Source organism: Triticum aestivum, chromosome 5D, assembly GCF_018294505.1.
Source record: "Triticum aestivum cultivar Chinese Spring chromosome 5D, IWGSC CS RefSeq v2.1, whole genome shotgun sequence".
Lineage (NCBI taxonomy): Eukaryota > Viridiplantae > Streptophyta > Magnoliopsida > Poales > Poaceae > Triticum > Triticum aestivum.
The window spans coordinates 555,936,086-555,951,199 of NC_057808.1; the positions used below are offsets into that span (position 1 = coordinate 555,936,086).

At 42.2% G+C, this 15,114-nt stretch overlaps 2 protein-coding genes across 42 annotated transcripts in view; both read right to left on the bottom strand.

The window, feature by feature from the left end:
• Positions 1-5,887: 5,887 nt before the first annotated feature.
• On the bottom strand, positions 5,888-7,992 carry LOC123123834 (uncharacterized). Of its 2 annotated transcripts, none has more exons than XM_044544462.1 (2): positions 6,761-7,992; positions 5,888-6,195 (listed from the first exon to the last, which is right to left on the bottom strand). In XM_044544462.1, the coding sequence occupies exons 1-2, from the start codon at positions 7,920-7,922 to the stop codon at positions 6,191-6,193; spliced, it is 1,167 nt and encodes a 388-aa protein (XP_044400397.1). In that variant the 5' UTR covers positions 7,923-7,992; the 3' UTR covers positions 5,888-6,190. The 2 variants fall into 2 exon arrangements, with proteins under 2 accessions (XP_044400397.1, XP_044400395.1); XM_044544460.1 differs by having other exon boundaries at positions 5,888-6,257.
• Positions 7,993-8,656: 664 nt separating this feature from the next.
• Positions 8,657-15,114, bottom strand: part of LOC123123835 (uncharacterized) — a 10,624-nt gene continuing 4,166 nt past the window's right edge. For 4 of the 40 annotated variants that reach the window (XR_006460836.1, XR_006460837.1, XR_006460840.1 and 1 more), the window contains 2 exons: positions 9,341-13,419; positions 8,679-9,140 (listed from right to left, as the gene is read on the bottom strand). Coding sequence is in view for 6 of the 40 variants with exons in the window: in XM_044544467.1 (XP_044400402.1) it covers positions 11,450-11,516; positions 11,768-11,811; positions 12,171-12,310; positions 13,238-13,419 (433 nt within the window). In the remaining 34 variants the exon portion in view is untranslated. Of the gene's footprint in view, positions 9,141-9,340; positions 15,109-15,114 lie in introns of those variants that run through there. The other 36 variants (XR_006460860.1, XR_006460863.1, XR_006460862.1 and 33 more) reach the window with 31 other exon arrangements.

Below are 15,114 nucleotides of genomic sequence, written 5' to 3' on the forward strand. Positions count from 1 at the left end.
AGTAGTATCATATATGACATCAAATTGGTACATTATAAAACTACATTTTAAAACGAATATGGTGATGCTAATTCAGTGCCATAAATGCTGTTACTTTTCCTTATAAAGTTGGTCAAAGTTTTAAAACTTTAACTTAAGGCAAAATCTAGATGTACACGTATTCGCGGACGGAGGGAGTACACAATAGTGATAGTCTGATGCCCTTTCAAGTGAGCAGGTAGATGAAGCCAAAAAAAAAAAGCGGAACCCTATCTGGTAAAGGAAAATTTGTGTCTACAATCTTTGTATACCAGTATATATGTGCATATGCTTCAGAGTGTATAACAGGCTCATTGATTATTTTGTTATTAAACAGTGCCTCCTGGAGATGACAAATCAAGCGCACTAAGAAGGCAAAGCAAAGGCCGAAAATTTGTCTCCAAGAACCCTAGCTTTCTGACTCCCACCGGTGTCGGCGCCGGTCCATCCCGTCTCCGGTGGCCCTATGGCCATGGAGGCGGAGTGGATCTCGGCCCTTGCCGGTGGGAGGGCTCCGTTTTTAGATCTTTTTTGAGCTTTGTTAGGGTTTGTGTCCTGCTCAGGAAGGCGAGACGGTGGTGGCTCCCTGAAGATGGAATAAAGGTCTTCCCGCCTAGCCCCCGTTCCGGGGATGCGTCTTGCATCGTCGGTGGGCGTGTGGAGTTGTGTTTCCGGCGGATCTGCCTTTGGTGGATTTGCTCGGATTTGTTCGTCGTTCGTCTTCGTTTGTGTGTTTTCAGGTTGGATCCTTTTGATCTACACTCTTCATCCGCGGCGGTTGCTGTTCTGGTGCATTGGTTCTACGGGGCCTTAGCACGACGACTTTCCGACTGTCTACTACAACAAGGTTTGCCCAGCTCCGACGAGGGAGGGGCGATGACAGCGGCGCGCCTTCGGCTCGCTTCAGTGCTTGTAGTCGTCGCTAGGTGGTCTACGGATCTGGATGTAATTTTTATTATTTTTAGTGTTCATTGTACTACCATGATTGAAGATGAATAGATTGGAAGTTTTTCCCGCAAAAAAAAGCCCGAAAATTTGTCTGATTTCCTGTGCTTGGGTACGAGCTGGTTTGTAGCAATACAAAGGAAGATACTCTGCCTTTTTACAGTGGTAGATTTTATAGTGAGGGAGGTACTCTGTTTTTTTAGATGGAAGATACTCTGCTTTGTGGCAAGGGGAGATACCGTGTTATTTCTGCCCCATTTTTGTACATCTAGGCTTAATAACAAGATTATGCTCTGTCAAGTAACTTTGTGATGGTGTGCTTCTCGTGTTGAGGCCCTTATGTTTCATGAGACGATTGATAGTAAGTACGCATAAAAAACTTTCATGTGTAATCTTTAATTGGTAATACAGACTTGATTATGTGCCACTATTTTGTGCATCAGATCTGGTAAGGCTCTTCTTGTTTTTTTTGTTCCCTTTCTTTGTTTGTCAGCAAAGGACATATTGATTCAAGTTATTGTTTGGAGAAGCTGAGACTAGGTCCTTAAAAAAAGGTATAAAAGTAAAGAAATGGTGTCAAATAACGAAAGAAGATATTTGAATGATGTTGGTTTTGAAATTGTCATGATTATGCATCCTCGCTGTTGTAATGCCACAGTCAAAGCCCCTTTACCCGTGCTTTTACTTCTATCTTTCATATATGGCCCAATATACACATGTTTGCAATTGTTCATGTTTCTTCTGGATATGCACAAGTCCTTTCGTCTCAATTTTATTACATGAGCATTCTTGTTACACTGAAATTGTCAAAAATTGAAATGTTTCCGCCAACAAACCGAAGTGTCATTTTCAAATTCATTTGATTTTTGCTTTGTCTTACTATGAACAGTGCCACTTCCCTTTTTTTCTCCGTGGCAATACACGGGCATTCGACTAGTACATTAACTAAAAATGGGATGCTTTACTGTGTCGGAAAAGAGATCGATGCATAAAAATGATATCTTCCATTACTCTCACAGTTATGGGGTATGGCGGTTAGCCATTCCATTGCATTAATTTGCCTTTAGGATTGAATGCGAGAATACATTTATCACTATTAAATTATCAGGAGACTTCAATCATGTTTCTTTGAACACAACTTACCACATGCTTTAAGATTTATTTTAAATGAGCATGTAAATATTATTACTACAAATATTATAAATCTTAGAAAACAAAATGCAGCGTGTGCCATGCAAGGCTTGCTAGTATCCTCAATTCCCCGCAGATAACACACATACTATGCAATGGCATCCATCAGCAGCACATTCACCGTAAACCTTGCCCAAGTGGTATGTTTGTTTGCATTGTGTCAGACATGCATCTTTGGATGGACATGACTTGGAGACAACGTGTATACCGCAACCCTAGGGGAAATAGATCCATCGTCTATACTCTCCTTTGACATAACACCTACAAATTCATCGGTAATTAGAATGTTTCATACACATGTCCGTTAGAAAATAAGAACCATGCCTGCAAAATACCTGAACAAAGCACCAAAAGGACGAGGCCTAGGAGCACCACCTTGGTAGTCATCATCCTTGATAGAAGAACTTGTGGACCGTAGGAGGAATTGTTTATATGAGTTGTGTTTCGAATGGCAATATTACTTTCTGTGTTGTCGATGAATAGATCCGGAGTGATCCTTTATATAGCAACCATGGTGCTTGTTATATGTGGAATAAATTAATAATGTATTCTCATTTTTGAGAGATATTAATAACATATTCTAAGTCAGGTATATTTTTATTTTTCTTTTATTCTTTAGAAATCAACTTATCATGTTTGCTAAATGTTTTGCTATACGGGCTCAAATTAGGACCCATTTAACAGGGGTGCTACTATGTATCGCTCTTGGGGAGCGGTACAGACGGGTCGCCTACAACGCGTACAATTGGGCTAGCTCAGTAATGTACACAACTCTTCACCCGATTTTCCTGGCGCGATATTTTTCCACAAAAAATCACAACGCATTTTTTCACTTTATTTTTTAAATTGGGTTGGCTTTTCATGAATTTAAAAATGCTCATGAATTCGAATAATATTCATGAATGTGAAAATGTTCCCGGAAACAAATATTGTTCTAGAATTTGAAAATATATTCATGACTTAAAAAATTGTTCATGGATTCAAAATGTCCATGAATATGAAAAACGTCCATGGATTCAAAAGATATACGTGAAATTTGACATTATTCCGAATTTGAAAGTATATTTATGAATTTATAAATCTTGGTGAATTTTTAAAAATATTCAATTTTTTGGAAAGCTTCCAGAAATTTGAAAAATGTTCATGAATTAAAAAAAACCACACAAAAAAGTGTAAGAAATTAAAGTCCAAATGTCGGCTTCCCAGAGTCGGCTTCTCTTTACACTAATGGGTCGACGTGGTGGACACATGCTATAGGCCATCGCAATGAGAGATGTAACAATTGTATATCTCTCAGTGCAATCTGCGATGGCCTAGCCTGGTGGCTGGTGCGTACTTCTAAACCTGTAGCAATCTGAGTGTGCGTTGTGGACGAAAGGCAGGAATCGACTTATCTAGTACAATTTCGGCATGAATCCATCTTGATTTTTTTTTTGATATTCTATTTTTGCATATTTGTTCACCCCATTTCTTGAGCTGACGACATATTATGGTTTCTTTGTCTATCGAGGTTCGCAAGCATGAAAAGTTGAAAACCAAAAAACTAGAAGTGACAATGGTGTGTGCAGTGCCCTAACAAGATGAAAATTTTTAGCTGGCGAATCGCCCACACTGTTGTTTACCCACTGGCGCTAAAGCTGCAGTGAAGATCAACTCCCACTGATTATGTTTGCTACTCCCTCCGTCCCATAATGTAAGACGTTTTTCTGACACAACATCCTACATTATGGGACAGAGGGAGTACTTTTGTGCTCGTATTGTCAGTTTGCTAAGGAAATTTGAGAATGTGTTAAATCAGAATTCAGCATCAGCCTGAACCTTTTTTCAGAATAAAACAGTGGCTGCTACAACGGCCATGGTGTGTATGTATTCCTGGACAATGAAGCATATGAAACTGATACATAACCATGCACGAAGCAGCATCTAGCACTCTCAAAGTTTCCAACACTTGTCTCATCGCAATATGTTGTCAAAGTTCTTCTCTTCTCTGGCCGTTGCCAGGATCCAATCTCTCCCTGTTGCCTCCTAGTACTTGACCCGTGTTGCCTCCTAGTACTTGACATGTAGTACTATTTCGGTTCGCAAGGATAATTTTAAGATTTTTTATCTGCCATCCTCATGTTTTGGCCTAAAGAAAACAGCAAAAGTCTCAACATGCCCTATCGTCTGCTGATCATTTGAACCTCCTCTGGGAGGAGAGTTCAGAGATTGGACCAAAGGGAGAGAAAACTGTACAGTTCTCCAAAAAAGATATGCCAGCAAACAATTTCTTTCTCAAAAAAAACTAAGCATTAAAAGATGGTTTTAGCTGACCTCATATAATTATGTTACAACAAGAACATGAATTTGCGTTCACAATCTTGGCAACAAGATCCAGTAATCTTAAATAGGAAAAAAAAAAGATTACTGCAGTAACATTATGTTGCTCAAAAAGTACTCATTTGCTGCAGTAACATAACCTGACATGTAGTACTTGTTCAGCACTTCAGTTCACAAGGTTAGTGATGATTTATCACCAAACCATGCACAAGCCATCATCATCTCTTGATCGGCAGATAATCCTAGCTCAGGACAAGCCCTCATACTCTGCTGATCATCTGAACCTCCTAGGGAGAGAATTTGTGATTGGACCAGAGCAGAGAGAGCAAACTATACAGTTCTTTAAACGGTACTACATGCATATACATATAGGATCACCCTTACACAAATGTTTTACCAAACTGACTCACGAAGTCCAAATTCTCGACAAAAATTAGGCATATACATTTTGTGAAAACACAAATTAGCAGATTTTATCATGAAAACTTACATGTAACTGCTTTACTACCCTATGTACATGAGTGATTCTTTTTAGAACATTTTGAAACTTCATAGTTCTCAGATTTTTTTAACTGTCCAAGCGAGCTTGGCTTCAGCCATTCCATGCCGAGCACCCTGCCCTTCAGCATACTCAACAATTTTCAATGCGTGTATATGCCATAATGGAGATGATAACTTACTGAAGTCTCAGGTATGCCCAGAACAAAAAGCAATTATCTAGCAATGTGTACTAATAAGATCCAAATACGAGGAACGGGTGAATGCAGAAAAACAGCCAACTCAAAAGGCAATTCATTTTTCTCATGAAGGATGAACAAGATTAACTAGCTATCAGGCATTTGGAACAGAGCCATACTTCGTCCAAATATAAAGAAGTGTGTGTTCATGATTTTGAGAAAAAATATCTTATATAAGGAAAATCTGTGAATATCAAAGCAGTTGCAATGATCACTGTAGCAGTGCCTCTTATAAAACATATGAACATCTTCATCTCACTAGATGGACATTGCAGTCTACTATTATGTGCACCGCAGGCCAAAAAAATGCAACAAATAACGAACTACTCAAGATCTTCATTCAGTTTTGTTGAGCTAGTGAAGCAAAATAAAAGCTTACACGATCTTCAGGCAGCAATATCTGTAGTTCCCTGAACATATAACTCAAGATTCAGTTTACATCTTATGCTCGCCAGTAACATTGCTTTGCTAAAAATGAACACTAACCAAATTCACTAAATTAATAAAGGCATATCAGTGAGCCAGCATGAAGAAACTATCGTCATCTCTACTTCTCTAGAGCGAGACAAACAACTAGTTGTAGACATGTCATTATTATCGACTCATCAAAGTTCAAAAGTAACTCCTTGGAGAGATGAATTTAGAGAGTTGGGAGAGCAAACTGTAGAGTGTAGAGCTTTCAGAATGATAAGAAAAAGCATCCGTCTGCAGATGCATTTTCCAGCAAATTAAACAACATAGCACATGGTTCATACTGCAGCAGCAAGAATTGGAGGTTCATTACAAGATACTCCATTCACCCAATTACACGCGCCAACGACATGGGGAAACTATCAAGCTGACTGACAAAAGCGAAAAACAATATGAGAAATCAAGCAAGCACCACTGAACCAAAAGAGCTACTAAATAGTGACATAATTCATCACAAGACCCCTTTCGCCTCCAAGCTTGTCATCTTTCTTGTTGATGAGAGTGGCGTCCTAACCTGAGCATATTCAACCATACCTTGTCAATGTGCTGCGTCACAGGGAGTGGGCGTCACCCTTTCTGCATTCATAGATTTGTCGATGTGATTCCAAAAAGGGAATGACATGATACTATATAAATAGCCACTTAAGTAAGCATAATAAGATGTAATTACGTAGCACTCAAAGTTTGGTTGGGAACACTTGAAATGTAACTTGATATCTGATTAGCAATGTTTTTAAGGCGGTAAGGTGACCTAAGGCGAGCACCCACCGCCCTGACGCCTAAAGGGGATGCGTAAGTGCTTAAAGTGGGCATAATTGCAAGGCGCTGCCAGGGCGCCATGCCGCCTAAGTGTCCAAGGCGGGATGCTTTAAAACAATGCTGAATACATTGTTTTGTTTGTTCCACTAACTTATATGGAGTATTTCTTAACATTTGTCCCCAACTCACAATAAAGGGCTATACCTTAAAAACCGTACTGATTAGAGATTCATTGTTTTGTTTGTTGTACTAACTTATATGGAGTATTACTTAACAGTTGTCCCCAAATCAGAACAATGGACATATAAATAAAACCATACCTTGTGGATTGTAGAAACTCATGTATGGAATCAAAGCACGGAAAATTTCTCTCTTCCATATCTTCTTCCATCGCTGCGACTTGACATTAATCTCGTAGATGCCCAGATCTGTGGTCACGAAAACGGTATCACTGCCCTCCACTGATCCAACCAGTATAAGGTAAATTTCCTCGGGATTTTGGATGGGTAGAAGGCTGCTGAGATTGGTAATTCTACATTGACTCCATGACGCAACTCTGTTGGAATCCATCAGTCTTGACCATATGTAGAGGGTTAGCTTATCCACATGTGCAAACCCCAAGCTGCCATCCTCCATCGCCATGAGGATAGGGGCACTGATAGTGTGAGAATACTGAACCGGTGCATCAATCAGTGATAAGCTATTAGAGGTCAAGTCGTACTTGAGAATTTCTGCACCGTCGTCATCAACATACTTAAGCATGAAGTGAAGTGCTCCTTCGACAAGGAGAGGGGGCATTGGCTTGATGGATGCATCGGCTGGAAGATGAAGATCAGGGCATGGCTTGACCCACGCATCGAATTGAGGGACGGGCTTGCTCCAATCACCGGTCTCTGGCAAGGACACACAGGCGCGTGCAACACAATCATCATGATCATCCTCATCCAGGCCGACAAAGACCAGCTGGAAGGGAGCCGAGTGACAAGTGCGGTGGTCACAGCCGCTCACGGCACAGAGCACGGCGGCGGCGCGGCGGCGGTCCCAGATCCAGGGGCGGGGTAGCTCCCTCCGGCAGCCGGTCATGGGGTCCCAAACGACGAGAGCCGTACGTAACTGATATGCATCAAAGCAGTCTAGGAGGACGCGGCCATGGCGGCAGTCCCACGCAGTGTAGTAAATGTCCCCCCATTCGTCGTCGGGAATGCGCGCGCCGAATTTGGCGGTGGATTTGAAGTATGGGATGGGGTCTTCTACCTTGGTGGGGTGGGAGCCGTAGTGCCAGGTATGAAGGAAACCCAGCATGGGGGGAGCTCCATGGTGCTCGTGGTAGCGACCGCGGAAGCGAGGGGACGAGAGGAGGCCGAGCCAGAGCTTGCTGGCGAGGGAGGCGCGCAGGAGGTGCGCGGGCTCGTCCGGCGGGAGGCGGAGGAAGATCTCCTCGAGGAGCTCGTCCGGCAGCGATGGCGGCGGCGGCGGCGGCATGGCGGAGGCGGAGGCGGAGGCGAGGGTTTCAGTCGGGAGGGGGATCGATGTCGATGTGGATGTGGAGTGGAGTTGTGCGGACAAAATCTCTGTTGTAACCTTTTGTGCTAACAAAATCAAGAATTGACCTCGTTTCCGAAGAAATTTTAAATCTGACCTTTTTTAAGTGGCCGTGTACCTAAACTTACTAGTAGAAGGCCCGTGCGTTGCTACGGGCAAAAGCCGAATTCCCATGCGTTGCCACGGAATAATAAAAATATGAGCACGTTGATCAAACTATTCTTCCAATTTAGAAATACGGGTTAAGTATGGTTACATTCAGATTTCATCATGCAACGACAAATATAAATTCTCTTCACTTTTTTCCTTCTGGCAATCTTCATATGTCTTTAACTAACCAAATCGATCGCCACCACCACCCAAGAACTCATAACTGAATATATATCATCCATTTTTAAGTAGTATTAGTACTCTCTCTCTAAAGAAGAAATATAAGAGTGTTTCGATCACTAAAGTAGTGAATCTAAACCCTCTTATATTTCTTTACGGAGGGAGTACCAGTCAACTTCACGCATCCATGTGTCACTATTATAAGGTACACAAAGATTGACAAAGATTGACAGTCAATATTACAAGGTACATAAAGATTGACAATCACTATTACAAGGTATACAAAGATTGACAAATTCACGTAAGCCTCTTATTTCAGCAATAATAGCACAATCAATGCAACCTTCAAATAATAAGCTCATTGTATATAGGAAAGGTTCCATTTATCTTGAATCAAGATTTTTCAATAATAAGTTGGATATTTATCTAATGTTTTTGAAGCTGGGGGATATGTATACAATTAGTATCTTTATTACAAACACAATGGCCTGGTCGTGGTCACAGCAGCAGGCGTCGAGGTCTTCATGGTGCCACCGCTCTCCTTTCGCCTCTCCGCCAAGTTGAGAGACGGTGCGACGAGAGCAAACCTGTCACCGGCCTTTAAGTCCGTCCGCTTTCACGCCGGCCACGGTGGTCAACCTCGCCCCGAGCATCGACTTCTTCAGATGCGCGATGGCAGATGCCTCGCTCTCCCTCGGAAACACCATGATGGACACAATCGACCTTGCCCTGCCCGCCGGCATGGTCGCCATCACAAGCATCACCTTCCCGTCTAGCCCGCGCTCGCCGACCGCCTCTCCCACAACCCGCTCAACAACTACCCGGCTCCTGCTTCCATGAAAATGCAATATATTTCATAGTCACCAAAAGGCAACAAAAGTAAGATCACCAATTAAATCCTAGTATGATGAAACATTTATGCCAAAATAGATACGAAGCAACTCATAGATTAAAGTTAAATCTAGCAATATAGTACACGTGGCACCAGAGTAAACCCCATATTAAACAATGTGGTAGATAGTGTTTACCTGAATGCTGACAGAGGTATACCAAGTAACAAAGCTAGTTACAGCCAAAGCTCGATGCCTCCAAACCAAAGTTTAACTCCTAACAGGAAATGTCTCCAAATCAAGCTAGCTGCGGCCAAACTTTGAAACCTGAAAAAATGGAGGGGAAAACGAAATCAGGAAAGGCAAGAGAAAGAAAGTCATATAGGATAAAATTATCTCACTGCTCCAAACATATACAGTACTGCTAAGAAATCTCCTTATTAGTTCTTTTATAGAATTAGCCCACTGATGAGATAAGATAGTAAATATAGTTATTTCTTACAACAATCTTTGGAAGATTAGTATTAAACATATACATCGGGAATTCACAAAAAAAAACATATACATCGGGAGAAGAAGTGGTTTTTTCCAGAGAACCAACTGAACAAAGAAACTACAATTAATAAAGTAACACATAGTCCGTGATGTAATTCGTAGCAGTACAGGTCCGCTGATGTTACCGCACAAACACAAATTACCTGAAGCCTGCCAATCAAATTGAGTACGGTACGTATTAAAAGAACTACTATGTGAGCTAAGGAAGCAGCATCGAGGACGCAAGGAAATACGATTGTCACTTGTCAATACATTCCCCTAATCTCCCGAATTATACACTACATGCTCATACACTTCTATTTTTGCATCCTATATTATGTTTGATAGCTCAGTTGTTCCTGAATTACACCAAATAGAATATCAATTCTTTTGGAAAAGGTAGACATCCATATAAAAGACATGGTGTTTAAATACTTTTATTAAAAGCCATAACTTAAGTTCACAGAGGCAATAGAACAAATTATCTATAGTTTCCTTGTGCTCTAGATTGTAGGTTCATCACAGGTGCAAGATAAGAAATTAAATTGCTTTGAAGAATATAAAGATAGCAAATGAAGAAATCAGCCGCTGCCTACCGGACTCAGGTTTGCAGCATACAAACATATATACAGACCATGAATGTACTATGACTTCAGAAGAATATACATTAATCCGCCATATTGTAGGGAAACAAATCTGGAGCACAAAGTAGAGAGAAACACCTGTAACACACGTGCATGATATAACACTACCTGAATGTAACAAAATATAATTGTATTTCTAATGGAACAAAATAGAGCTGTGAGCATTAACACTGTATCTGGGCATGGTACTCAAGATGCTTCTTTATTTTTTGTTCTTATTACATCATGTACACTTCAAAGAGAGGCGCCGACTCTACAACTTTTCAAGCATCAAACTATATAAGAGTAATTACCCGTGCATTTTGCCACTGTTTGTTAGAAATACATCACATCAGAGATGCAGAACCCATTTTCTCTTAGGTCAATAACAAACATTAAACCTTGGAGACGGGATTAGCAATTCCGTGGAACATTAACTTCTCCCACTGGTTCAATACACTCTTCAATTTTGATGCTTATTTTAGCAGCATGGTAAATGCCATTTGCTGCTTCAATACACTATATATGCATGGTTATGCAAATCAAAATTGAAAGATGGACTGCTGCAGAAGTGTAGAAAACATGCATGGTGGTGTTGTAAGAGTGAATACTTATTTATGAGATAAATCGGCATATGAGCTGATACTGTATAAATTAGGAAGAAAAAATTGAACTATGCACCATTGAAAGACAAATTATGAAGTCCACATTTTTGCTGAGACATATTGCAGATTTATATTAGCATTCAACATCTATTCACAGAAGACAAAAAAGGTCAGTCGATTTGCAAAGCACACATCTGCATGAATATGTCACAAGTTATATGTTTGTCTTAAGGTTACAGAATGATGATCAATTCTCAGGGTAAAACTAACTGTAACATGCCTCTCATTATTATTTTTGTTAGAGAAGAAGTTACATTTGCTACGTACTAAAATTGTTGGGGTTCCAGACCTTGGGTTATCTGAAGTGTGGGTAAGTTGTAGAGGTTAACAGCATGGACATCATTCCAATTTTACGGCATGGGCAAAAACATGTCAGAATGCAAGTATGCAGGTCATGTATCCCATTGTTTCTGCTTCTGCAATGAATATGTTGAAAGGTGAGTTACCTATTAGGGAGAGACTCAGCTCAATGTCCGCAGCTGAAATCAGTGTATCCTCTTTCTGTCAACCTTCTGTATCTTTGAAATCTTCAAGCTCATGTCATGGTATTTGCTTCAAGGACAACAAACAAATCAGGTATGTGATCCAACAAGAGAAAGGCAATTTAACAAATCCATTCAGAAATTGAGAGGTTGATAGCATTTTACTTATGTGATGACTACCTCGACCAAAATCCATATATCTTGGAAGATGCAGGGCACCAATCAGAACCATATTAAAGCAGTAGACAGAGAGGTCCGCGAAGAAGAAATAAATGCAAGAACAGAAAAAGGGAAAAGGAAAAGGAAAGTGAAGTGTATTACTGTATTGATGCCACGACGAACATACGACCTCGACCCCTTATCACCTACAGTGCAACACGGAGGAATGAAGAAACAATTTGTAGTCCCAAGACTGATGCTGGATTCTACATTGTTGAATCTTTAGATGCATTGGTAAGTGGATATATAATGAAACTGCAACAATACAAAGCTAAATAGATTCTTATAAAAGGATTAAATAATCAACTAAAGGAATGTCTAAAGATGAAAATTATTTGCATCAGACCCATCGGAAGTAGCTTTTGCCATGTAGTTTATGAGCTAAAGCTGAGCATTTACTAATCGATAAAAGCATCAAGCATCATCAGCTATAAAACAAACTACATTTTCTAATAAGATGGCACAGGCATGAAATGCCGAAGAAGCAGTCATGAGAAATCTGGACCTTCCTCGAGTTGCCTTTGTGTAAATAGGAGGCATTTTTGTCTATGTAACCCTGAGAGCACAGAACCAAGCATGAGAAATCTGAACCTTCCTCGAGTTTCCTTTGTGTAAACAGGAAAATTGAAATCCTTTGCCACACATCTGAACCTTCCAAGAAGCTGCTATCAGGGTTACACAAAGGCAACAAAAACTACTCTGAAAATTTCATTGATAGCTAGAGATCTTGGTCCTGACAAGCAAAATAGGCAGTCATGTTTTTATTTGACAAAATAATCTAGCATATTTACTTCAGTTTAATTAAACCTCCAACGGAGACTAACAAATGATGGAGGATGCAGCCATCATTGCAAAAGCTTCGCCAGCATCAAAAGTTGGAGCACCCCGCTGAACGGATAAGGTACTCTTATACTACATTCTCACACTGCCAAACACTCCATAAGAATAATAAACAATAACATTCAAATTTATTTCAAATGGTAGAATATTCATCAAATCAAACAAATCAATATTGCTTGACGTGATCTCACTCCTGCGCAGTGCTTGCTATGTGTTCATCATCTACTTACGCCTCATTGGTGTTTCGCTTCGTGGCTGAGGACTTCGACGATCAAGAGGCGTTTCTTTTGTACTCCCTCCGTTCCTAAATAGAAGTCTTTATATAGATTTCAATATGGACTACTTACAAAGCAAAATGAGTGAATCTACTTACGCCTCATTTTTTACCATGAATGTTATTTCGTGGTGAAAATTTGCAAGATGCTAAAACTTCTGATCTAATTTCATGTCTCAAAATTTCATATTTTTTTATTCTGTTTTTCATTTTCTTTTAAATTTACTGTTCATGGATGGTGTAGGTGCATCTGGGAGTAGAAAATCCACTCTGTTATATTTTATATTGCATGGTTTGTTTCATGTCTTGTAAGCTGGTCCTACAGCACCATGTACATTGTATCGTGTTTCTTTTGCCTTTTCTATTTTTCAGGGTGACATTAATTTAATGTCGGGTCTATGCCTTCTTTCTAAAAAAATCAAGATGTTCATGTAAGCAATGTAGGAGCGATAACCCACCTCTCTTTGCTTCTCTTCTTTTCTCTTGTCCTGCTGCGCATTGAAAATATTCTCTGACTTCTTCGGAGTGACATCCATCCATTCCCAAATTCATGCGCAGACTCATGGCGAAGCTCCACACGGCTTGTTCAGATTTGACTATGCCATGACTTCTCAATTTTCTGACAAGGATTGGTGCAGATCTAAATAGGAAAGGTAACAAAAAATAATCATCAGAGTCATGTTGCACCAAAATCAAACAATTTCTCTATATCTCCGCCACTCAGTCAAAATGTGTATGCACTAAATTAGAGAGCACATGAGAAACTTTTTAAGCAGCATAAATGGATGATTACTGCGGTTGTGAGCTCTAATTAAGCTAGGTGTTCAGGCATACAGTAATCAAAACAAATGGCACAACCGAACTAACGATGAGCAATATGATGCACATAGATTACAGGTGCCTGAATCTAACCTAGAGATAGAAGCTTGGTGATGCCTTCGGCAAGTTCAACGACCTCGCCGGCCCGCAGCACAGGGTCAACGGTGCCATGACAACAAAGGACCCTAGCTGAGGCAATCGTCCACGACGTGATCTTCCTCGTCTGCATTGTCGAAGTCTTCTCACCCCAGCCCCCGGTCGAGTTGTCGTCGATCGGGAGTTCCGAGGATTGAGTGGCTGTGCAGATCAAATCGGCGGGCATCATGACCTGCAGCGCTCAGCAAGGAGCTATGCGGGGCGGCACCATGGGAGCCACACGAGCGACATGGCGAGGTTGGGGCGCTCCTTGGCCGCGGGAGGCGAGCAGGGAGAGACAGAAGAGCGGCGGCATGGTGGCGTGCTTCAATGACGGCGAGGTCGATGGTGGGAAGGCGTGACCAGATCGACCTGTCGCGCAGCCGGCCGCCACCGCTCGCAGACAGAGAGAGAGATGTGAGAGGGGAGGGACTTCCATGGGAGAGAAGAGAGGATGCGTTGACCTGTGCAGCTCGCCGTCGGATGCGTCATGTGTGCCGCCGCCGCCGCAAGGGAGACAGATCATGGAGGAGACCGCGCGGGCGCGAGTGCCGTTGCGATGCGTGAGTTGTGGGAGAAGACCGGAGCGATGCAGGCGTGGCGGTGCGGGATCCGGTAGGTGGTCGGACGGGTGTGGCTGGAGGTGGGGGGAGGGAAGGAAAGGAGGAGGCCGAGCCGAGCGGTGGCAGCGCAACCTCTACGAACCCTAGGCGTGAGAGGGGATCGAGCGCATAGGAGAGGGAGGAGAGGAGCGTCTCGTGGGTGCGGGCTGAATGATAAAAAAACCGGTTGAAAAAAAACCAGTCGAAAAAAAACCAGACGAAAGTGGGGGGACTATTCAACCAACTCGTCCATTAGGAGTAGAGATTTAGAGCATCCCAACCCTGATCCGTAAACCTCCTGCTACAGTCCGGACCGCGGAAGCTATCCAATGTCAATTTGTATCGGTCTGCGGTGTGGTCCGAACGTGATTTCTCCCGTAAACCAGAGACGAAAGTGGGGTAGGTTTGCGGGAGTCCGGACCGATCTCAAGCTCGTTGCTGACCGTCCTGGCCCACCAAAAAACCCTCCCGCCTCCCGCGTGTTTTTGGTCAGCGCCACTCCAAAGGGTCGGCGCCCGCATTCATGCCCGGCCAGAGCAGACGCAACCGCTCACTGGCACCGGCATTGAAGCGGCGCGCCGGCCGAGAGAGCGCCACCCGCACCGCATCCCGTTGCAGGCAACTGTCACGCGTTCAAACGACACGATGGCCGCCCGTTCTCTGTCTGCCTCCAGGATTGATGGCACGCGGTTGCCGAGTCTCCTCCGGCGCCACTCGTCCGTCCCTCTATCGCCCACCGGTGCTATATAAATAGATGCCCCGATGCCCCGGTCATAGTC